General features: G+C 40.0%; 1 protein-coding gene across 2 annotated transcripts in view; it reads left to right on the top strand.

The window, feature by feature from the left end:
* Positions 1-13,306, top strand: part of DNAAF9 (dynein axonemal assembly factor 9) — a 65,978-nt gene that overhangs the window by 7,312 nt on the left and 45,360 nt on the right. For both annotated transcript variants that reach the window (XM_023926645.2, XM_086890078.1), the window contains 5 exons: positions 2,112-2,191; positions 7,343-7,462; positions 8,308-8,432; positions 11,719-11,815; positions 12,887-12,993. In XM_023926645.2, coding sequence (XP_023782413.2) covers positions 2,112-2,191; positions 7,343-7,462; positions 8,308-8,432; positions 11,719-11,815; positions 12,887-12,993 — 529 coding nt within the window. The remainder of the gene's footprint in view (positions 1-2,111; positions 2,192-7,342; positions 7,463-8,307; positions 8,433-11,718; positions 11,816-12,886; positions 12,994-13,306) is intronic.

The raw sequence follows: 13,306 nt of genomic DNA on the forward strand, positions 1-13,306 counted from the left end.
TAAATTTGCCTTCAGAATTGACCATGGGTAGCAGAGGGATTATTGCATCTTTTTTCTGAGGAGCTGAAGGAAATCTCCTTGTGCCCTCAGCATTTTTTGTGTTGACTGTTTCTTTCCTCACTTTGAGCAGGAGCAGGAACATGTATCCTCTAATATGGAAAATGTTTTATTAAAAGTCACTCTGGGAGCTGCTTGCTGTGTCAGTGCAGAAGTCCTTGGACATGCTTTTTCTCCCAGTCCTTCCAATTTGTCCTTCAGCTCCTCTCAGGAATCATGGAAACAGTTCCTTTGCAGGCAGGTCAAGGAGCATTTTGAGAATGATTTCATTAAGGATGGCTTTATACAAAAAGTTGTGTCCATGTTGAGGCTCCAGCAATATTGCAGCTGCTCCTCAATAACTGTGGGCTTGTGCAACTTGTGTTGCTGTTTCCATACCAACAAATGAAATAAGTTCACTTTGTGTCCACAGTGAAGAGTCTGGGGATATTTTTCTGCTCTCTATCTCGTGATATGGCAAATATAAAAATAAGAGCTCTGAAAAGCTTGTAGTGAATCATCTGTCACACAGCTGGTCTGGGCTCCTGTTTAATGATGGGATGAAAATTTTCCAGAATAAGATTCAAAACCTTCATTTTGTGTAGCTGTGAGATTCAGGTTTAGGTAAGGTTTGAAAGAATGAATAATTAGTAGTTACTTAAATGTGCAGGATAAAGTTCAGTGTGGTTTTCATGGATTTCCTGGCATCACCCACGTGGACAAACATCTGATAGTACCTGATGAAATGTCTTTGCTGTCATCAGTGGCTTTAATTTCTGTTCCTATATCTAAGACTGGATCAGAGTATCTATCCATCCATCCATCCATCCATCCATCCATCCATCCATCCATCCATCCAATATAATATAAATTGAAATGTTCCAGGTAAGAAGAATAATTGTAGGATTCACAACTGAAACATGTGACCTAAAAAGGGGAAAAATTACTGCTGGAGACTGCAGTGACTTTGTGCTTCCCATGAAAGTGTTTCCAAATGAAATGTTGTCTGTCCTTTATCACTGATCTTTGAATTTCACCATAATGGAAACCTTTCATGTTCATTCTTTCTTTCAGAGAAAGTAGAGCACAATAATTGTAGTATTGCTGAAAAGAACTATTTGCTTTTTCACTTGGCTAAAGTAATGCTGAAAATGGAAATATTTGACCTTACTTTATTGTTTGTTTGAACTGCTCATACATTTAATTCTGTTTGAGTGTTTCTGTGAGAGACATTTGTTTCCTGGAGCTGAACAGCTCACAGTTCTATAAACAAGTCTATAAACAAGAAATCCCATTCAGTAATATCAACAGTGAAATTTCTTGTCTTTTATCAGTATTTAAACAAACTCACAGAATGTTGCCTGGAAGCACAAATTGTGTTGCTCTCTGTTGTAGCTAAAAGATGCATATTGGGCAACTGAATTAAAATTTATATAATAAACTATTCACTTTGATTATAAAAAAATCTGGCTGTTGCAGATGGAATTTTTGCCTGGTTTAAAGATAAATATTGGACAGCTGAATTAAATTTATATAATAAACTATTCATTTTTATGGTAAAAAAATCTCAGCAAGACTTGGCATTGTTTCATTTCTCTTTGATCTTTGAATTTTGATGATCTTGGAGGTCTTTTCCAACCTTCATGATTCTCTTGATGGTGCTGGAGGTACCAAAACTCTTTCCCAGATTCCTGTTGGGATGGAGGTGCTCCTGTGGTCCCTTCTGATGTTACTTTGGTTTTTGCTTCTCTGGTAGAAGAGGGAATTTCTGCTGGCCTGGTGGGAGCAAACCTGATCAGCAATTTTTGGCAGGTTGGAGATTAACAGAGCTTGTGGGTTTAAAAAATAGTTAAAAGTTCCTGTCTTCTCTCAGTGCTGTGGTCTTCATCTTTGAGTGGGCAAAAATAATCAGGAATGGTTTGATTTAAGGTCCAAGTCTCAAGAAGAAATCTCCAAATTGAAGTGTGTCCATTTATTTTCTGTAATGAAGAAAACAAAGCTGGGTCAGCTCTTCAGCCTCCCAGTTTGACATTTCATAGCATTGATCTTGAGGACAAATTCTCTTTCTTTTGCAGCTGCAGCCGCCTCCGAAACATTCAGACCATCTTGACACAGAGCAGCAAATCTCAGCCTGATGGAATCCTCTGCATTTTAGGTTAGTGTTACATTTTTTGTTCTCATTATACTGATAAATATACCACGAGTTTCTGAAAGAAGAAAATCATCTCCTTCCTGCTCCAGGCCCCAGCCTGGTTTCTCAAGGAATGAACAGCTGATTGATACACTCTCTTCTCCCTAAACAGTTCTTCAACCTATTTACTAGTTTTGGGCAAAGAATTTTAAAGAGTGGCCTGAGAAACCCAGGAAGCAGTTAGTAGTTAAATGTTGGCACATAAACAGCATGTGGTTTCAGTGCTTTATTTCTTCTGGGATTGGGAGAATAGGGCAGCAGGAAATAAAGGTGGATGTGTGTGCAAGTGTGCTGTAGGAAAATAACAGGGGTTTTGTACTGCTTGAATACCATTTCATTGACTCCTGTTTCATATTATATAATAAGTGTCAGGATATTAAAGGAAAAATGCAGAAGTTATGATTGAAAACTTGAGTCTTTAGAGAAGAAGACTGAGGACTGATTGTTTAAATAACAGATTGCAGTTAAAGAGAAGAAGTCTGATGTAGCCCTAAAGAAGCTCTGTGTAAGAAGTGATACCAGAGTCTGTTTTTTCAGGAAACAGTTTTAGTTTTATTCTATTTTTTTAATGATGCAGCAAGAGAACTTAAAGCTCATTTACTTGACCACAAAGTAAAATTTATAAATATATATAACCTCATTCTCTTTTAGTTAGTGCTAACTGTACAGCATGACCCTTCCTACCCTACATTCTCTGGGGTAAGAGGTTAAGTCTCTGGCTAAGTAGTAACTGTACAGCCAGAAGCTCTGTGAGGTCACTGTGTCAGCCTTCCAGTGAAACTTAATCATATAGGATAAACTCCTTGGGTTTTGCCTTTGCTGCTAATTTAATTTCATAAAACATGTTGACTGATGACACTGCAGTATTTCTTAATTACTCTGAGACTGCAGAAAGTCCCAGGTAAAGAACAGTCACTGAAAACATGGCCCAGCTTTAAGGAAAGCAAAGGAATTGCTTTGTGTAATCCTCAGTGTCGCGTGGAGGATTTAATTCTAGTCATAAGAACATACCTCCTCATAAATAAGCACTTGTGGTATGGAAATATAGGTGGTGTGTTTTGTTGGGAGATTTGTGCTTTGCCCTGATCTCTCAGCACCCACAATGGGGCTCTTGTCTGCTCTGCCCTGGCTCCTGTAGCCTGCAGAATTTCTGGCATAACTTCCATTAAACAGGCATGTCACTGTTATAAATGCATTAAATCTGTCATCAAATACAAGCTTCAGATGACAAAAACCCATGTAGTTTTATGTCCTGAGTCCTCTTGACTTGTGTGGAAAGTGGATACTCACAACTATGTTTTTTTACAGTCAGGGCATGTTCTGTTTCACTTGGCTGCTTTTAATGGCCTGGAGTTAATGCAGTTCCCTCACCTCGAGTTTCATACTGGGCTATGAGATAAAACCAGTATAAACTTCCACAGCTTTGCTTCAAGTTCATTAATATTTGTACTGAAATTAAACCCAGCATTGTGAGATCCCAGAGAGAAATGAGATCTGAACCTCTGTTGATACAAGTATTTAAATGTAGTTACAGCTGATTTTTTTTAGAAGTATCCTGTAATCTGATTTTAAAGGGGTTGCATGGTAACATTCCTGCGTTCTTTACTGGGGGAAAAAAGGCCTCACTACTGACAGGAAAAAGGAATTTGGAGGTTGGTATGTCAAATATCTTTAAAAAGCTGTGATGTCTCAGCTGAGTGTGTTGCTGTTCAAACTGGTCTACTTAAATTATACTGTAAACTATTTTTTGTGATAGTTATAGTGATAGTTTCTTGGCACCTTGCCTTTCACCAGAGATTTTCAGCTCATGGTTCAGTTGCTCTGATTTCTGAAGATGTGCATTCAGTGTGAATAGGGTGTGTCTGTAACTGGAATTGTCACTGCTCTGATTGTGGATCAAACTGACCATTCAGCACAGCTGAATTTTTGCAGATATTCGTATTTATTTTTTATTCTCTTCAAAGAGTGTGGGGATACTTTCAAGGCTGTTCCAGTAAATCTTTATTTTACCTTAATTTTGTTCTCATCTAATTCTTTAGATTATTTTTTCTCCATTATATCCATCCTTCACAGAGCTCTCCCTACTGGGGTTTCTCCCACATCCTAAAAACATTTAGTACATAGCACTGATTGTTCATCCCATTCCCTTTCCAAACAGAGCCCATTTTAAGGATTATTCTGCCATTAGTTGCAGAACTGTGTGTTGCTTTTGGGTCAATATCTAAAGGTGATATGTCCATTCCCTCCAGCCTCACCCTGCTGCTCCCTCCCTGCTGTCCCCACGTGTGTTTTACATCACTGCTTGGTGCCGTTTGGTATCTTGCACCCACTTTAGCCAGCAGATAGATTTTCCCCCCGGATTTGGCCAGAATATTTTCTGCCAATTTAGCAAACTGAAAGGGGAGCAGGAGCGGCTCCTCGGGGCTCGGACTGACTCATTGTGTGCCCGCACCCCGGCGAGGAGCTGGGAACAGGCGGGGGAGTTTCCAAACTCCCAGCTCAGCTGGAGACAGGCGTCGGGGTTTCCTAATTAATGGCCTTGCCCATTGTTCTGGGGAGGACTCCTGATACGCTCTCGGGGGTATCTTATCTTGGTCATTGTTTCATTTCCTGTTTGTTTTCAGCTAGCTATATCTGTTCCTTTAACTCCATATGTTTCTGTAGAATAACAGTAAAGCCTCAGTGTGAAAGCTCCTCTCTGGATAGGATACTTGAAAGATTCAAGTAAATCACAAATCCCAAATATGCTGCAGAATTCATGGTTTTGTGTTAAACAAATGCCTTCCCTGAATGCTTTGCAAGCAATAAATTCATCTGTGTACTCTAAGAGTTAAATCTGTCAGCTGTCCCCCTTTAACATCTTTTTGTTTTCTGTTCCCCTCCTTCTGTCATTAACTGAAAAACCAGAGGCTTTGGCTTGGAAGATCTTCCCTGCTTGAAGCTGCTGTACCCAGATAAAAACTCAAACTCTTCAATTGATGGTGATACCATAGCTGGGTGTTTTTTGTTTTTTTTTTTTTTTTTTAAGTGAGGGCAGTTTCTCATTTTTCTTCTGATCTTCCAGGAATCAGAGTCACAGGATCATAGAATGGTTTAGATTGGAAGGGACCTTAAAGATCATATGGTTCCAAATCTGTGCGATGAGCAGGGACACCTCCCACTATCCCAGATTGCTCCAAGCCTCGTCCAGCCTGGCTTTGGGCACTTCCAGGGGCAATCACAGCTTCTCTGGGAATACCCAGTGCCAGCCCTTCCCCACCCTCACAGGGAACAATTCCTTCCCAATATCCCATCTATCCCTGCCCTATGGCAGTTCAAAGCCATTCCCCCTTGTGCTGTCACTCCATGCCCTTCTCCCAAGTCCCTCTCCAGCTCTCCTGGAGCCCCTTTAGGCCCTGGAAGGGGCTCTGAGATCTTTCTGGGGCCTTCTCTTGCCCAGGCTGAACGCCTCCATCTCTCTCAACCTGTCTGTGCCAGATTATTGCTCCTCTGAGGCTTCAGAAGATGCTTCAGTTACACAGGTAATCATGAAACAGATTATCTTCAGGATATGGTGTGTGCTCACTTCCCAAGGCTGCAGCTGATTCCAGGGAGACTGATTACATTTAAATGGAGCTTCCTAAAACAATGGGACAGTTTCTTCCTGAAAGAAGGGAGTCTCTACTTGTTTGTAACTAAAATCCCACCTAGACACGAGGGCTTTGGCAGCAATATTTGTATGTTGAGTCCCATTGAATTCCAGATTACATTGGTGTGCCTGCTTTCATGGGGCTGAAAATGTAAATAAAATAGAGGGGTAGATATGAATGAGAGTTCAGAAGCTGCAGGAGAATAGGGATTCAAATATTATGGCAGGAAAAATTTTTTGAGGGCTGAGAAAGCTGTGACAGATGTGAAACAGCTTTCCACCAAATATCAGATACCTTGGAATACATGTGAGCTACCCAAAGTTACTGAGCAAACAAAGAGTTTATTAAGATACTGGATTCAGTAGCTGGATGCAGACACATCATCTGGTTTGCACTTTAAAGCTGAAGCATCACATGAAAAAGGAGCATAAATAGGAGAACCTGAGGTTTGTTCTGATTTTTGCCAAGTTCAGGTGACTCTTGACTGGTGTGGTTTCCAATTCAAGTCCCGAAACTCAGATGTTCAGGTCCTGTTATTACATTATCAATGCCCTGATCTCTCCTTTAGCAGTGGTAACAAATCCTAATTTGTTGGTAACTGTTCCACTGAATCCTAATATAACTTGGTAGGAAAACTTGCCATTAGAGAAATTTCTTGGCAATAAAAACTGGTGACTTCTGTGAAATGTGGATGGCAAGGATGCTGCTTTATGTGCAGCTGTACTTGTTTGAGAAAACTGGATATATTATAGTAGAATTATGACTGTGACTGTCATCCAGAGAGATGAAGATTGATGAAAATAGTTTCTAAATCTGTGACCTCATTCCTTTCTTCTTGTATTTATCTTCTATCTCTCCATGCTCCAGATCTTCAGTTGTTTTCACTGAATTTTCCCAAGGACCAGGAAAGGTTTCCTTGGAAGCTCTTTGTGCCCTGTGTGTTTTGTCAGAACTTCTTTTCACAATTTGTCAGAAGTCTGCAGTGGCTCTCTGGTGACTCAGGGATTGCTCTATAACACTGACAAGATAATGTTTAATCATGTATTCTAAAGCAGGAGATTTGGGTCATGGGATTAGTTTGTTAGGAAGCTTCAATCAAGAACATATTAATTAGAATGCATCCTGCATCCAGACAGATGTTTGAATTACTAGAAAAAACAGAATTTTTGATGCAGACCACTGCAGAAAACAAGACATTTAAATTTTTTAAGGAATACTTTTAGATATAGGTTGAAAGGGAGATGTCAGCATGTGGCAGTGATCTTGAAAAAACTCCTTTTTCCCTATCCTGTTCTTTCAGTGTGTTCAGTTGAGGAGCTGAGTTCATACTCCTGCTTTAAAATTTAATAAATTAAAATTCTAATAAATTAAATTAAATAAATGTAATTTAATAAATTAAAGTTTAATAAATTGAGGAGGAAAATAAACTTTTCAGGTGTGCAGTGGTAGGACACACAGTAATTCTCCTGTGGTTTTGCTTTTGCAGGGATAGACAGTCGATACAATGAAGGGTGCAGGGAACTGGCAAATTATCTGCTCTTTGGTTTGTACAACCAGAACAACAACGACTTTGAAAGGACAGGCTTTCCTGAGGAAGTTCTGGATGGTGAGTAATGTTCTCAACATTTTTACTTGTTCTGGACAGAAGATGAGCAGAAAAAGGGACTTAGAAAAAAAAACAAAGGTATTTAAGTCTTGAGTTGTCTGTATATGCCTGAAAATACCTTCTTAGAAACACTGCTGAAGGACTGATTTTTAAATAAAATAAATATTAATAAAAATATAAAAAAAAATTGTATTTTTTTAATACAAAAATAGATATTTCATATGTTTTGTGCTCCACAGTTTATCTCAAATGTTGTAAACTTACAGAATTATAGCCCATTAGTTCAGTCAATATATGTACATGTTATTAATCATTGTGTGATCACATCTCTGCACTTGTAAAGTACTTGAGCTCTTTTTTTACTTCACCACATTAACTCACCTTTGTCATACTTGGAATATGGCCAATCCCTGTGGCCTTATTATTCCTTATTATTCCCTTATTTGCATGAAACTTTTGGATATCTCCCCCTTGGGCTGTGGTGCTGACAGTTTTTGGTTGAAGCAACTCTGATGTAATGTCAGGCAAGAGCAGCTGGAGTTTAGAGGTCTGGAAGTGCTCTGGGAAGACTCACCCTGACCCTCTTGGCTGCACAAAGGACAGGCTGATGCAAGTTCTGTGCAAGACTTGGGAATGACCCCCCATTTGTCTGGAACAGTAACGAGTGCTCTTGTACTTGGAACTGTCTGTGGCTGCCAACTGTTTCTTCTGCTTGTTTAAAAGAAATCAGGAATTGCTGAGCGGTTTTCTTTTTTAATGAGGTGCATGATTGAAAAAATGTTTTCTGTTCAGTTTCTCTTGTGTGTGGAGTCCTGATGCTGGAATATTTGTTCTGCTTCTTGCAGATATAATCATATTAATAAAACCTGACAGTGTTCATCTGTACTGCAACCCTGTGAATTACAATCATCTTTTGCCCTATGTGGCACACTGGAGGAACTTGCATTTCCACTGTCTGACTGAAAATGAGGTAAGTGAAAAATGAATGCAGACAAGATTTGCTAATGAACTTGTTAATGAAGTGATCCTTAAAGTGAAACTTTTAAAAACATTCTTTCCAGAAGCCTTTTTTCTCTTTCCCCCTCAGCAGGGGAGTGATATGTGTGGATATCTGGGTATTAAGCATTTACTAAAGTGTTCAAGAAGAATATGTTGTCAATACTTTTATTTGTTGGAGCGTGAAGACAAATTGCTCCTCTCTCCCACTAATTGCTGTTGTTTTGACCTGAGTCAGTGATCTTTTAATGAGGAAAAAAATGTGGGTTGTGAAAAATGCAAAATGTGAATCAAGTATCACAGTCAGCGCTGAGATTTCCCACATCAGCCTTGTTTGCTGCCAAAGCAATGTCTGCACTGACTGCCAGTAGTTTTAGAATGTTAGAAAAGATGGGCTTAGTAAGTCCTTTAAAATGAAGAAACTTCATTATGTATTTGCATTTTAACTGTTAAAATGTTCCTTCTGTCGAGAACTGTTAACCTCACTTCCACTACATCCCATGACTGATGTGAGTTTTATCTTGAACTTAAAAGTCAAAGTATTCTAGAAAAAAGTCCATTTATTGCTATGAAGTATTTTTAGAGGAGTAAAAAATGAAAATACTCTTTATCTGGGTGTAGAATAAGGAACTTTTTCATTCCAGTGGAGACTGGAAATGCTTCTTCCTACACTGAGTTCTATGTAGTTCCTTTTTGAAGTTAGAATTATACTGAATTCTGTAGGGAGTGGGTTTGGAGCTTGTGATGGTGAGTGAAGCCAGTGGAAAACTTAATGGGAGAGTCAGGGAGAGAAACCTTTTTTGTTCCCTTGAGTTTCCAGCTTGGAAGTGATGGGGCTTATAATAGACTGATTGTGTTTTTATGTGTCTGGTTGATATCTTAGATCACAGAATTAGGAAATAATTCAGATTACAAGGGACCGCTGGAGATCATCTTGTCCAACCTCCTGCTTCAGTGGTGAGATCAGATCAGGTTACTCAAGGTCTTTTTGCAGCTGGGTGTTGAAAGCATCCAAGGATGATGACTGCAGAACCTCTGCTGGCTGGCTGCTCCATTTTCCCACTGTTCTCCTAGTGAAAAAGTGTTTCCTTTTGACAAACCCAAACTTGTCTCATTTTAAATCATGACTTTTATTACAGCCACTGTGGAGAGCCTGACTTCACCATCTCAGTAACATTTTGGTATTTTGGTGGGTTTGAGGTGCAGATCCTGAGCAAGGCTGGATCTCTCCTTCTGGGACAAATGCTGCATCCCACTGATTGTGGTGGCCCTCCACTGATCTTGCTCCAGTTTATAAATACCTTGTCCGTAGATCCCAAAACTTGTTGTGGATACAATTCCAGGAGTGCAGCAGTGAGGGATAATTCTTGTTAGGATAGAACAGCTGAGCTCCAGGTTAAAACATGCCACAGCTAAACCTGAAGCCTGGCTTCACAAGGCCTTTCTGTTGCCAAAATCCCTGCTGAAAGGGCAAATCTGATGCTGGGAGAACACGTGCACTTTGGAAACAGGAAGAGAGAAGTTCTTACCACACAGTTGCCAGTGCAAGTGCAATCTCAGCTATTGAATTTTAAGCTTCATCTGCTTATGGGCTTTGATATGATTTATCGTGGTAAGCAGGAACCTTAATCGTACAGCGTTGCCTTGAAATAATGATGTAATTGGCATAGTAAAGCTTGTTCTTGGTGGAAATGAGGGGAAAGGTTTGATTTTGGAAGCTGAAAATACTGTTCTGCTTCACTGCTGTTTGGTATGAGTGAACTGAGCACTTCCAGTCACATTCCCAATGTTTAAGAATTGCCAGTTTCCTATATTACTGCTGAAAGACAAACAAAAGCTTGCTGTGTCAGGCTTTAAGTGCATCCTGTTTACAGGAGAATTGCCTGCAGTGGCTTTTAAGCACTTAATTTAGTGATAGAAATAACTTCATAAAAATGAAACCAAAAAATCGCAGGAATTTTAGAAATAAATATAGTAGCGCTGTACCTGGCTTTGGAAAAACATAGAACTTCTCCTTCCTTTTTTCCTTCCTACTTGCTTTAAGTAGACCACTGGCATTTAAGAGTATATCCTAGCCATTGGGGAAAAAAATCCTGTATTACTAAAAAAATAATGCCCATGTTCAAAGTGGCCAAATGGGATAAAATAGTGGAATTTGCTGTAGTAAATTTTGGGGTGTCACGGTTGAATTGACTATATTTATTCCTGCAGCAGCAGATTGTGAGCAAAGCTTTAGCACCCTGCCAAAACCCAAGTTCTTATTCCAATAACATTTTTAAGTCCTGAGAAACTGGCAGTTGTTTTGGGCTTGGCTTTGAGCTGCAACTTTGATCTGGCTTCCTGGGATGGGAGAATGAACACACCATGGAGGAGCTGGGGCTGCATCTCAAATTCAGGCTTGACTTAAAAGAACTTGTTCTCAAAATAAATGTATTGGGTGTACCCTGAAGCTTACAAAAAGTTCATAATCATGTCATTTGCCTTGATAAGAAGCTCAGAGCGCTGTGAATAAAAATGAAATAAAATAAAATAGGCAAAACAGCTCTGCCTTCTGATCTTGCTCCAGAAAAGAAGTGGCTCTTGAAGAAGCCAGCAGGGCTAGACCTGTTGGTTCCAGACTTGCTGCTAAACTCCTTTTCATGTCCAAGTCAGTGTGTTTTCAGGTTTATGTTCTGTTATAAAAATGACTTTTGTGTGATTTGTCTATTCAGTCTGGTTTTTATAATTTTCTGTGTAAGGATATTTGGTCTTCAGTCTACTGAAGTCTTCAGTGTCACATGAGGGGTTTCTCCTCTTCTTGCCTCCTCCTTTTCTTGCACTTCCCCCTCTGACTAAAACAGGTTCTCATTGCCTAATCTGTGCCCTGGCGCTTATTCTGTCATTGATTTTCCTTGCTCAGTGTTGTTTAGCTAGTAATACAGTATCTTATTTTAATGTTTTTTCCCTCAGTGGCATGCTTTTCGTGGCACATCAGTTGGTATCATCAAAATTACTTCCATCTTTCAAATCTAGATGTTGAAAGACTTCACTGAAAGCTGAAAATAAAGTCTATAATTATGCCTTTGTATGTTATGATTAAAAACTTTGCTTGGCTTGAGTATATCCCTGCCATGATGGGATTTCTAAAATACAGAAAGTGGTGCTCGAGCTTCTGGAGGCTGTAGGTGATATTTTAGTGCTTTACATGCTGCATCTTCTCTTTCCTACCAATCAAATTAGGGCATGCCTAATCCAGTTTGATTTTAAATGCCTTCTTCTAGTATGAAGATGAAGAAGCTGCAGAGGAATTCAAGATTTCCAGCTTTGTGGACATGGTTCGGGATTGCAGCCGCATTGGGATCCCCTACAGCTGCCAAGGTAGGGTGGGTTATGCTCAGGGTGGAAGTGTTTTGCACCCTGCAGCTGCGGGGAATGAAGATTTCCTTGCCTTAGGAGAGAAATAAGGATTAGTAAGTCATTAGTTTCCTTTTAGCCTCTTTTTCCTTAAGAGTTGAATTTCCTTCTGAGAACTGGAAGTTGTCAGGGTTCATTTGGAGAATGAATGCCCCCAGCGTGAGGCAGAGAAATGATTTGCATTCAGAGCAGTGTCTTGAGCTGCTGCAGAAGTTTTCTGTTCCCATGGGAGCTCCAGATAAATCCTTCTTTATGGAAGGGAGGAATAAACATTCCTTTATGCAAGTTTCCTTTTTTAGAACTAAAAAAACCTGCCCTGCACGGCTTCCTGTTGGGATCTGGAGCCAGCCTTGAGCCTCAGCAATGTAATCTTGCATTCTTTTTTTATTCCTAATGCTTTATTGCTTCCCTTAGGGAAGGGTGATATGCTCTGACTGCCTGGAAAGTCATTAGTAGAAGTGCCAGGAGGAAGAGTTTTCTTCTCCCCCAACTTGAAATTCTGATTAAATGGGGATGATGGAAGAAATTCCTCCCTGTGAGGGTGGGGAGGCCCTGGCACAGGGTACCCAGTGAAGCTGTGGCTGCCCCTGGATCCCTGGAATTGTCCAAAGCCAGGTTGGACAGGGCTTGGAAGAACCTGGGATTGTAGAAGGTGTCCCTGACCATGACAGGGGCTGGAGTGGGATGAACTTTAAAGTCTTTTCCCATCCAAACCATTCCAGGATTCTGTGATGCTGACAGTATTTACATCAGGCCAAGTATTTGAGGAACTGTGTAAACAAAACTCCCTATTTATTATCTTGAATTTTAATTGTTAATCAGCTTATAATGAAGTTTGCAAGGACATGTGAAATATCCAGAGAAAAAGGGACAAAATTTAGGGGTTAGAGGAGCTTCTGCACAAAATTATATTTCACTTAAAGCTTTTCAGTTGTACAAAGATGTGATAAATGAGACCCTCTGTGAATCCCAAGAACTCAGGGAGAGCTGGAGTGCCAGGATTTCTGAGGGAACGTTGCTGTGTTTGCTTTGCAGGCCACCTGCAGATATTTGACATGTTCATCGTGGAGAAGTGGCCGATTGTCCAGGCCTTCGCGCTTGAGGGGATCGGGGGCGACGGCTTCTTCACCATGAAATATGAAGTGAGTGCTTCCTTTTGTCATTTCCTTTCTGAAGCAGGAGTTACTCATGGAATTCTTTTGTTTGGAAAGCGCTTTTTGAGATGATCTGGTCCTGACTCACTGCTCAAGTGAGCTGCTAAATTGGATGAAGTTTTTTGGGATCTTGTAAAACTGTGATAGGATAGAGACTCTGTGGTGTTGCTGAGATTCTGTTCTGGGATACACAGCACTTTTTCCTGGATAAACCATTATTTGGACATTCTCTCCAGGTCTCTGCTGTGATTTAGAACTTTCCTTTCTCTCTAAAGCCACCTCTACCAATAACCAATTTTTT

Source organism: Cyanistes caeruleus, chromosome 5 (assembly GCF_971803275.1).
Source record: "Cyanistes caeruleus chromosome 5, bCyaCae1.hap1.1, whole genome shotgun sequence".
Classification (NCBI taxonomy): Eukaryota; Metazoa; Chordata; class Aves; order Passeriformes; family Paridae; genus Cyanistes; species Cyanistes caeruleus.